General features: G+C 30.5%; 1 protein-coding gene and 1 pseudogene across 1 annotated transcript; both read right to left on the bottom strand.

Annotated features, from left to right (window-relative positions):
* Window positions 1-1,288, bottom strand: part of LOC120255556 — a 7,133-nt pseudogene extending 5,845 nt beyond the window's left edge.
* Window positions 1,289-5,934: 4,646 nt separating this feature from the next.
* Window positions 5,935-9,879, bottom strand: LOC120255538 (disease resistance protein RPP8-like). The gene is made up of 4 exons (XM_039263353.1): window positions 9,659-9,879; window positions 6,401-8,795; window positions 6,253-6,309; window positions 5,935-6,157 (listed from the first exon to the last, which is right to left on the bottom strand). Exons 1-3 carry the CDS (start codon window positions 9,877-9,879, stop codon window positions 6,286-6,288), a joined length of 2,640 nt encoding a protein of 879 aa, XP_039119287.1. The 3' UTR covers window positions 5,935-6,157; window positions 6,253-6,285.
* Window positions 9,880-11,897: the final 2,018 nt, after the last annotated feature.

The following is an 11,897-nucleotide window of genomic DNA, read 5'->3' as shown; positions in this document are numbered from 1 at the left end:
AAGTATATACTTCAACTTCATCTATCTTAGGCTGTGTCAACTAAATATATTCATATTTAATATATTTATATAAATTGTCTCATTTTAAAAAAAAATAATTTAATTTATTTATTTAAACATTTGTGAAACATTAAATATTTTTTAAAAAAATTTATCTTTCATATTTAATATATTTATACAACTCCCAATAAATTATATTCAACACCACATTTTTTAAATATATTTAAATAAAAATAATGTTAGAAAGTTAATATAATTTTTATAAATTTTAAATTACCAATTAATTTTAATCAATTTTCTTAATCAACGTGATTTAGTTAAGATGAATTGAACAAGTAAAAGGAACCGTAGGGAATACTTTACACAAAAAATTTAGTACCAATAAATCAAGAAATTATTAGTACATCTTTTTGTGAAATACTTTCTTAACCTCACTCATCAAATTACAATAAATAAAAATAAAGTAAAAACAAAGTTATTTATTAATGCATGTCCAAGAGCAAACCTGGAAAGGTTTAATGTGAAAAAAAAATTAAAATAAGGAAGGTGACAATTAATATGACATACACCAATGTAACTCATCCTTCTGCAAAAGGAGAGATTAAAGAATTAATTCCGTCTCACATAAAATTGATCTTATTTGATTAATTTATAATACTATTAAATCATATGAGGATTATGATATCTAGTGTTATATTAGGAAATTTATAGAGGTTCTTTTGGGATTTGTACCTAGTTCCCCTAATTCATAATGTTTTTGGAAATATATTTTTTTATATTTAATATTTTCATTTATCATTCTATAAAAAAACATAAAATTTATCTTCTTTAATTAATTTATAGAGGTTCTTTTGGGATTTCTTGGATACACACCATTCTTAAAACTGCCAAAACACAAAGTCCTTATTAATGGAACTTCACAGGGTTTTATTCGCTGCAAAAGGAGTTTAAGACAAGGTGATCCTCTTTCACCCCTTCTCTTTGCCTTGCCAACCGATACCCTAAGTGCTATGTTTAATCATGCTATTAATTCCAAAGCATTAATTGGAGTTCAACTTGATCACTCAAATAGAATCTACCATTCACAATAAGCAGATGATCTAATTATTTTCTCTGTTGGGGGGCATGAAGATCTTAAAATCATTAAATTAATTCTTTATCTCTTTGAAGGTTGCTCTGGCCTTTCAATTAATTACTCGAAAAGTTGTCTATACTCCACTAATTATGGTTACCAACCACTCTCCTCCTCTGCAAGGATTCTTAATTGCAATAAAGATTGACTTCCCATTACTTACCTTGGAGTTCCCCTTTCTGACAGACGACCTAGACGACAAGATTGGACAAAGTTAATTGAATCTGTTCGATCTAGACTCATATCCTGGAAAGCAATCTACCTTTCTCTTGGGAGTCGTCTAACCCTTATCAATTCTGTGTTATCTTTCCTCCCAGTCTACTGGATGTCAGTATTCAAACTGCCAGCTTGGGTCATTCACGAGATTGATAAGATCAAGAGAGACTTTCTTTGGAAAGGTCCTGATCTCAGTACTAAGGGAATTAGATTGGTCGCTTGGAAAAGGATTTGTCGCCCTCGCAGCATGGGTGGTTGGAGAATTCTTGATCTCCAGGAATTCAACAAAGCTTTACTTGAAAAATGGTGGTGGAAAATCACCACCACACAGGATTCTTGTTGGACCAAGATCATCAAGGCCAACTACGCTATTAGAGAGTCTCCGGGTATTTTATTTCAAAACCCACCAAGAAATAAATCTTTCTTTTGGGCGAGTATTAATACCATTCTTCCTTCATTCCATTCATACATCACCGATTTAATTGGAAATGGTGACAGATATTCTATTGCGGTACTGTGTTAATTTTCAAGAGGATTCCTTCACCTGGTCTCTTGAAAAAAATGGAACCTTCTCTGTTAAATCATTCTACAATTTCTTAATTTACGGAGGACTCCGCAGCCAACTTTATTCCCAATTTTGGAAAACTAAATCTCCTAGTAAAATCACTTTATTCTATTGGCTCGTCAGAGAAAACAAAATTCTTACACTTGATAACCTATTCAAAAAAGGTTGCAATCCAAATGCCACTGAAACATGTTTTCTTTGTCATAATAATTTGGAAACAGTGGATCATATATCTTTTCCTTGATTGTATTCTTTCAGAGCGTATTTGGTCCTTCTTCAGAAAATCCTTCCTCTAGAATCCCTTCCATCATCTATTTCCATTATCTGGACCAATTGGATCCCCTCCTTGAACTCTTCTTACAGGAACCTTTGGGATCTCTGTTCTAGAGCCATCTTATGGAATATTTGGTTGGAACGTAACAATCGTATTTTCAACCAAAACTGTTCTCCTATTTCTTCAATTCTTTATAAGATTGCTAACATGCTTCTTTCTTGGATCTCTACAGATTTGGTATCTCATCAGCAGGATTCCTCAGATGCTACACAAAGGATCAAGAGATCCCTCACCTTCCTGAGCTCTAGATCCACAGGTATTATTGGTGATTTGGCGCACACCACTAATCAGGAGTAGTTTGCTTCACTCGTTGTTGGGCAGGCCTGTGGTTGACTTCGCTGGCTCAGCTTGTTATCTTTTTCTTCTGTTTTCCATCTAAGTCTTTCTCTTGTCCGGTTTACTGTTCTCCTCATCTCTGGTGAGGATTTCAGTCTTAATTGTTGTTGCTCTTTCATTTGGTGTCTCTATTTTTTCATAGTTCTTCTTTGTACACTCTTTCATTTTTTAAATAAATTTGTGGTTTATCCACTTTACTCAAAATAATAATAATAATAATTTATGATAATATTATCAAATCACATAAAATTTACCTTTTTTAGATTTGTATCTAAGCCCCCCATTCATATTTAATATATATATATATTATATTTAAGATTTTCATACTCATTTCTTTAACTATTTTTTTAAAACATAAAATTTATTTTGGTTTATATAATTAATAACATTAAATCACATGGGATTTAACTTATCACATTTATTAATTAATCATGATAGCGTTACAAATTATCTCATGTCTATATATAATGGAAATTGGTTGAAGTGGTTAATGGCATACGCTTGCTGTCCTTTTCTAAAAATATGTTTATATAAAATCAAATAATTCATGTCGATTTTTTTAATAAATAAATAAATAAATAATTTATTTTAATTATTATTATGACAAAGAGTTTATTACTCGAATTTTTATTTGGTAAGAGAAAAGTTCTAATCGTATGACATATATAAAAGCAATGTTTTAAAAACCAGACCGATTGTCAACCATGTTACGCAACCGGTTCACGGTCCAATTGGTTCAATCGGATTTAATATTTTTCAAATAAATAAATTATTAAAAATTTAAAAAAATTAAAAAATAAGTAAAAAATAATTTAAAAAACAAGGAAAAAATAAAAAAAATACAAAATTACATATTGCAAAGTTATATTCCATTATAAGGTCACAAGTGTCAACTCTACATAAAATTAAATTTTTCAAAATACAAATATACAAGGATACAATCATACAACAAATATTCAAAAATAAATAATTAAATAAAATATAAGTATATAACAATAACAACAATAACAATAACAACAACAACAAAAATAATAATAAAAAATGAGAAATAAAATAAAATACAAATATAAGATATACAACAAAATAAAATAAAATACAAGGATACACTATAAAATAAAATGTTATATAAAATAAAATAAACCAACTATCCGGTCATGAACCGGTTGAACCGGGCGGTCGGGTTATTTGTTGTTTGGTGTAACTAATCGGACTGATTTACTGGGATGTTCTATGTTGAGCCGGCCAATCTAATCCAGTTTTTAAAACATTGCATAGAAGTAGTGTTTTAAAATTTAATTATTAATAATTTAAGAAAAAGAAATGAAGAAAACGACAAGGGAATGGTTGGATGGCAGGGATACTTCCACAAAGAAGGCATATAGAACAACCCTGCATACATTGTGCGTGGGGTACTCTAATGACTCACCCTACGATTCCCTTAAAAATTGGTTTCTTGGAGCTCACTTTGCATTTATTTTCTTTTATAGGATTGACATGCACATTGTCATGTGACCTTCCTTGTGACATATCTTATGCTATATGTATGCTCATATAATTATGGCTTTTCTTTTTAGGTTTAATTACTGTACAAGTCCCTGTAATTGTGTACTTTCTACCCTTTTAGTCCTTGCAATATTTTTAGGTACAATTAAGTCCTCATATTTAGTTGAGTTGGGTCATTCTAGTCTGTAGTGTAAATGAGCAAGTATAAATTGTAAGAACTTAATTGTAACTAAAAATATTAGAGTGGACTAGAACAACCCAACTGGACCAAATATATATGAGGACTTAATTGTACCTAAAAATATTAAAAGGACTAAAAAGACAAAAAGTACACAATTATAGGGACATGTACGACAATTAAACCTGTTTTTTAATATTTTATTAGAAAGATGGTAGGAAAATTTGGACATAGAGAACCTTTGCATGGCAAAGTGGCTTCTCATTTTGATAATCTCAAAGTCAAAACCCCGTACATAGTACTGTAGAGTATTGTTTATGATGAGAATTTATTATCGAAGGATTATAATCATGAAATATCACCTTGGGCGCACATGACGGACCTATATTAATGTCCCACTTGTTAGCCTATCCCACATGATAAATCTCTGATTGAAAGAATATTTTTCTCTGTTTATCACTGTTTTGCATATATGTGTGCATGTATAATTGCAGAAAATATATAGGATGTATAATTTTCGACATTGTCTTTTGCAATGTTAAAGTCTATTTTGACCTTTTGTTTTACTTTATTTGTCTGGGAACTCAACATGATCATTTTAGTGCTGCTCATTTTAGGTGCTTTTTTAAAGTGTCTTTGTGGTTTAGTCCGGTATATATTTGGGATATATAGAGGTCTCCAATCCGTTATGATTTACGTGGTGCAATTCATTGCTGTAATATATATATATATATATATATATATATATATATATATATATATATATATCTGGATGAACATCTTATCTCAATTAGGCTTTCAAAAGGACATATTTCATTAGTGTTCATTTTGTCAAGCTGATGAATTCTCCTCCACTTGATAATGAGCGGATGACATGTGTTCTGTGAGTATAAATGTAAATTGTGGTTGTAACACTGTTTTATATACCTTCTCAACGTCTATTATTGTGTTGTGAAATTGCCCAATGCTATAACACAAGAGTGTAAGGGAAGAAGGCAAAAGTTCGACTCCCCTTACCCCCTTATGTAGTACTGTTTTTTAACTGTTCATACGATGTCCACTAGGACCAAGATATTGTTCATTATACCTGTTTATGTTAGGAAAATCAGAGAAAAACAAACAAAGAAGATGAGATAATTTTTGACGCTGTCAACCAAAACTCCCCACCTTTCTATCTTTTATATTTATATTGATAACTGAATTCAAACTAAGTTACTTAGCCACCAAGAAACTAAACAGATTCAAACTAACAAACTTATCTAAACATAATTTTAAATACAAATGCAATTTATAAAACAAAGATGGTCATAACTGCAAACTTAAATGCATAAATGCAACAATGCCTAAACGTAATATATAAATAACATAGGGTCCTAAATGCAATAACAAGATTAACTCTAACAGTTTATTGGGTTCAGATGTGAGTCATCTGTGGGAGAAATAGAAATTTCATCTCTCAAAGCTCAATAGCAAAGAATTTTTCTAAGTGGCTCATAAGCCACCGTATAACTGGTGCCCTTCTGTACTTGCATATCCTTGTAACAATCTCTTAAATAGGGACACTTATCACATGTTCATCAAAAATAAATAAATCAATCAAATAATTATATGTTGTCATAACAAAATAGTGAGATACATTTTCACACACTTTAATTAGTATAAAACACAAGTACCAAACCTAATTACATTACAAGAATATTAAAATCACAAATACACACATATGGATGGCTATATAACCACAAAGTATCAAACCCAAACAACATTACATGAATAAAAAGCACAAACATCCAAACAGACATCAAGTAAGAGTTCATAAGAAACTTCATGCATGCTTCCTTGCTTGCCACTTTATCTGGAGCTCCTTTGAAGGTCAAAAGCAATCCTCATTCATCCCTACATAATTCCATTTTTCCCCTTTTTGATATCTTGATAATTCCTTGATAGCAAAATATACTTAATAAAAATTAAAAAAAAATATTAAGACTTACCTTTTGAAGGCAGCTAACAGTTGATCATATTATCTATATAATATCCATTTCTGCATCCTGAAATATCAAGACGAGAGTTAATTCAAAGATTAAATGGAAATGTAATAGTAGAAATCAAAAGTTATATTAAATAATTAAAGGAACTCACTTGAAACTCTTTAATGGAGATGTTGGGCACATGTTGTATCTTGTACCAGTCTTCTCCTGTATTCGCCTTAATCCTAGTCATGAATTTTTTAGGCATGGAATCCAATACCAAATGATCGAGTGGCACATTCTTCAGTTCTTCTGGAATCATCTTCAACCTTGGACAATTGTAAATCTGTAAAGACTTGAGGCATGGCATTGCATTCTCCTCTATCTTCCACTCCTCAAGTTCATAATAATACTTGATTGTCAAAAATAACAGTTGAGGGAACCCTGTTGCCGAACAGATCATCTGTTTGCCTCTACATGAGGCTATAAGTGTTAGATATTTGAGAAATTGCAACTTCTCTAGTATTGCCATTGGGTCTTGCTCCAAGCTTGAACGATCCAAGACTAGTTTCACTAGTTGTTGAGGAAATACATTGCTGCTTGGAAGTTGGTTGCTGTTGAATACTCCCCCAAGAGACAATTTCTTGAGGCAATGTTGATTGGAAAAGGCTTTAATGACATTGTCTGAAGGAATTACATTTCCTTCTATTGATAAGGAGGCAAGACAACCCAATTTCAGGAGTGATGAAGATAGTGCATTGGCATGATCATCAGAGACATCATATATCTTCAATTTGCGTAGATTTGTGAGCTTAGGCAGCATATTCCCTATCCATGATCCGGCAGATACCCATTTTAAAGTCTGCAAATTCTTTGGTACATTATTTCCCATATTTGGAGTAAATGATGTTGGTACAATAACAACAACATGCCTGAGACTACCAATCCTCCATAGTGAATCTGATATCTTTGCTACATATCCAGCACCTATAATAAAAGTCTGGAGATTGCAAAGATGATCAATCCATGATGGAACTTCCATCATGTTGTAATGAGTATGCAACTCAAGGTATCTCAAATGAATTAATGATTTGATTTCACTAGGAAATTTTAACATATTGTCAGTATTATACAAACTAAGCACTCTTAATAATTTAAATTCACCAAGCATTCTATTCATAGTTTGGAGGGTCAGAAAATCAAAATAATACCCATCCAAGAATAAACCCCGCAACTTTTTGTTAGAATGGTTTAAAATCTCAATCTCATTACCTATGACCAGTCGTCGGGCTGTATTTGACATTGTCACATGATCTATAGTATCATTCTTGTAGATTTCAAGATATTTATTCTCTTTGGCTTCCTTAATGCACATATCACGCAAGAGATCATGGATTCGGCAATATCTTGCACTTCCATCATATTTCCTGTCGGTAACTTGGATCAAACATCTTTGTGCCAACTCCTCAAGATAATCCATTCCAAGCTCTTCTGAAGTTTTACCATTATTTGTTGGTAATAAACCTTCTGCTGACCACAATCTAATTAAAATTTGTGCAGGAATATTCGTGTCCTCTTGGAAGCGACCCAAATAAAGAAAACATGATTTCAAGTAATATGGCAAATCATTATAACTCAATGCAAGTATTTCTAAACAACTTTCTTCACCTTCCTCAAATTGACCTTTCATGCTCTCAACAACTTTCTGCCATGCATCTTGGGTTCGTGGTTTAGTTAAGACAAGTCCTCCAAGGACTATTAGTGCCAGTGGTAGACCCCCACACCTCTGAACAAGCTGATGAGCATACTCATCCAAATCTGTCAAGCAACATGTTTCAATGTCTTGTCCTGGGAAAACCTTGCAAAGAAACAACTCCCAACTCTCCTTTTCATTCAGGTAACGCAGTCTATGAAGTTTGGTGGTAGGATCTGCAATATTGATGACATTTTCGAAGCGAGTGGTGATAATAACTCTGCTTCCATTATTAACATCTGGAAAGACTTTTAGTAATTCAATCCATACATCTTTTTCCCAAACATCATCAAGAACAATCAAATATTTGCCTTTCTCCAATTTTTTGGAAATAGCAGCTGAGAGGTGTTGGATTGTATCGGCTAATGGAGTTGCTGAAACTTCTACTGAGATTCCCTTCAAAATCTCAAAGATGGTATATTGTTGAGATATGATTACCCATGCAAATATATTAAAACTTCTCTTGACTTCAAGATCATTATAAACATATTTAGCAAGTGTGGTCTTTCCCAGACCACCCATGCCCACTATAGAGATTACTGATCGATTTGTATTGTTTATGTCCACCAACTCTTGCACAATCTTTTTCTTCTCATCATCAAAGCCAACCATAGCAATGTCATCACTCAGATGGGGCGATATAGGGATCACATGTTGACTTCTATAGTGACTGGTTGTGCCAATTGTTTCACCTATATTAGCAATGCCATATAGTTCTCTACTTTCGGATAACTCGTGCAACTTAGTTTTTATCCCTTTGACACCCACATGAACCTTGTGTCTACTGACCAATTCAGTAAACATAAATACAAACCTGGAGAAAAATCATAGTTATTTTTTATACCGATCTACTCCAATTTTTTAATGCATCTATAATCGAATTTCATTTGATCAAATAATTTAGAGAAATTTAAGAACTCTAAAGTTTGAGATATTCATCTTACTTATTCTATACTTTCAATTAATTTTAGTTAATTTAAGCTTAGGTTAAAAAAAAAAATTAAAACTTTCAGTAAAATAAAAAATACACAAAGCTTTATTATCATGGGTGTGCGTTTAGTTCATGAACCTTTCGAACATTCATAGACAATTGGATAACATTGTAGAAGGTTTGCTACACTATATTTTAATAAACAAGGAAATGTGAGATGCTTGGTAATTATATAAATAGATAAAAGTTTTATATCTCAAATCACCAGAAATGTGAGTGACAAAAGCAAGAAACTCATTCATGAGAATGTGGGAAAGAAATTGAGGTCATCATGTACCATATGCAAGTCTAGCAAAGACATTTTCATCCAAGAAAAATAACCCCATATCTGGTTTCAAAACTCTATGAAAAGTTTATTCTAAAAACACCGGCCTAATAAATTAAAAAAAAAAAACAATTTCACTAGTTATATATATATTTTTTATAAGTCAATTTAAATACTAAAAATTAGATCTATAAAACCAGGTTAGATTCAATGTTTTTCACCTTAAAATCTTTGACTAAAGAAATAAAAAAGCATACGCTTGAGTATATATATATATATATTTAATTTATAAGTGTGAAATTCAGAAAATAACTATTTTTTTTAAAGCTATAAATTTGGTGTTTTTCATAGTAATATTTCTAAAAACATATAAGATAAGCGGTCATTTTCATGTAAGCAAATTGGTGTTTGTAAAACATACCTCTTGATGAAACCTATGCAACCAGGCTGCCTCTCATGTTGTCTACGGAGCTGTAAATACATGAAAGTGTCAATGATGTCCTCAGCTTCAAAAGCAAGGTCTCTCATTTCTGTGACCCAGTTCTTCACCCTCTCATCATCTCCATTGTTCTTCTTCGCATCTGCATCCTTTAAGAAACACTGCATTCTCCCCAGTTCTCGTTCCAACCACTCCCACTTCATCTCTCACTCCATACAAATTGATGGCTTCTTGCACTACCACATCACGAAGTTTCTCCACTACAAAACCCACAGCAGCATCAGCCATTAATTTTTTTTGGTTTTTTCCTCTCTTCTTTTTTGTTTGTTTCAATCACACACACACACACGGTCTGTTTGATAACATTCTGCCTTAAAAAGCCAAACACACCACACAAATAACAGATCACATGCATCATTTTTTTTATGTAACGCCAGCGATTGAAATCAAAAGCATGCGTACACACAGAATTAATCTTTTAGTATATCTGTATTATTATTTTGTATGAGTTGAAGATCAAACTTGTCCTGTCAACCAGATACAAACAGCTTACCTAAACAATCATTACACTAACAACCCACATGGATCATGAAGTGCTTATCTTATTTTTTAGATTTGGAATTTGGGTGCCAATCTCCAAAATATCTGTTTGTCGACTTAAAAAATAAAAATTATAATTTATATTAAAAAATAAACACAACGGGTAAGTCGTGGGTATTTATTTATCAAAGAGCAAGCAGGTCCCGGCTGTATCGAGCTGGTATATCTTTGAAAAGAATTGAATAAACTATAATTTTTGTTAAAAAAAAAAAACACTACTGGTGAGCCTGACCACAACGCCTCACAAGAATAGTTGTCCCATCTACTCTTTTAACCAGGCCTGAGACGCCAGACGGTGTCTTCCGCCTGATTAGACTTTTATCTCCTTTTTATTTCTCAGTTTTTCATTTTTTGGGATGTTTGTTTGGGCGGATTTGAAAATACTTGGATTTGAAAATCCTTTGTTTGTTTCAATGGATTTCAATCTCCTTTGTATTTTCAAATTCAAAAGTCATGGGATTATAGAATTCGGCCAAAATGACCGAATTTCAAAATCCCATCCAGTGATTCCCATCTAGTAATTAATATACTAATTATATTAATTACTTATAATATTAATTACACTATAATTATATTTTATAAAATATTAAATAAAATATAATTATAGTATAATTAATATTAGTAATATAATATATAATTGATATATTATATTATATTAATTATTTATTAAATAATTAATATATTATATTTTTATTATAATAAATTAAGTATATATTAATTATATCAATTACATTATAATTATATTTTATAAAATATTAAATAAAATGCAATTATAGTGTAATTAATATTAGTAATATAATATATAATTCATATATTATATTATATTATATTAATTGTTTTAATAAAGATATATTATATTTTATTATAATAAAGTAAGTATATATTAATTATATTAATTACTCATAATATTAATTATACCATAATTATATTTTATAAAATATTAAATAAAATATAATTATAGTGTAATTAATATTAGTAATATAGTATATAATTGATATATTATATTATATTAATTATTCTAATAAATAATTAATATATTATATTGTATTATAATAAATTAAAAATATATTAATTATATTAATTACTCATAAAGTTAATTACACTATAATTATATTTTATAAATACAATATAATTATAGTGTAATTAATATTAATAATATAATATATAATTAATATATTATATTATATTAATTATTTAATAAAATCTAAATTAAAAAATCTTTCCAACCAAATACAAAATTTTGTGATTCAGCATTACAAATACATCCAACCAAACACTGGATTTGACTCTCCTGAATTTTCAAATACAAGGATTTGTAAATACAAATCCACTGAATTTTCAAATACATCTAACCAAACGTCCCCTTATTGTATTTTGTTATCCCTCACTACTGGTGAGAGTTTTCTCATTTTTGTACTTTTCTCTTTTCTCAATAAATCAGTGATTTATCCACTTTTTATTAAAAAAAACACTAGTATAGCTTGGTGCAAGGAGTTGGGATGTATTTGAAAAAAAAAATTTTAAATAAACTATAATTTATATTTTAAAAAAAAACAATCGGTAAGGTCTTACTGTCTTAGGGGTTGATGGTGGCATCCAGATGGTAATGAGCCGGGAAGTA

Source organism: Dioscorea cayenensis, chromosome 3 (genome assembly GCF_009730915.1).
Source record: "Dioscorea cayenensis subsp. rotundata cultivar TDr96_F1 chromosome 3, TDr96_F1_v2_PseudoChromosome.rev07_lg8_w22 25.fasta, whole genome shotgun sequence".
Classification (NCBI taxonomy): Eukaryota; Viridiplantae; Streptophyta; class Magnoliopsida; order Dioscoreales; family Dioscoreaceae; genus Dioscorea; species Dioscorea cayenensis.
This window is presented reverse-complemented; position numbering and strand designations above follow the sequence as displayed.

What these genes read in the sequence shown, in the direction of transcription:
- LOC120255538 (XM_039263353.1), bottom strand. Translation starts at nt 9,879, where the DNA reads ATGAAGTGGGAGTGGTTGGAACGAGAACTGGGGAGAATGCAGTGTTTC. An exon ending in TGCATAGGTTTCATCAAGAG is followed by an intron (nt 8,796 to 9,658) that starts GTATGTTTTACA and finishes ATTTTTCTCCAG; the next exon opens with GTTTGTATTTATGTTTACTG. An exon ending in TCTCCATTAAAGAGTTTCAA is followed by an intron (nt 6,310 to 6,400) that starts GTGAGTTCCTTT and finishes TTGATATTTCAG; the next exon opens with GATGCAGAAATGGATATTAT.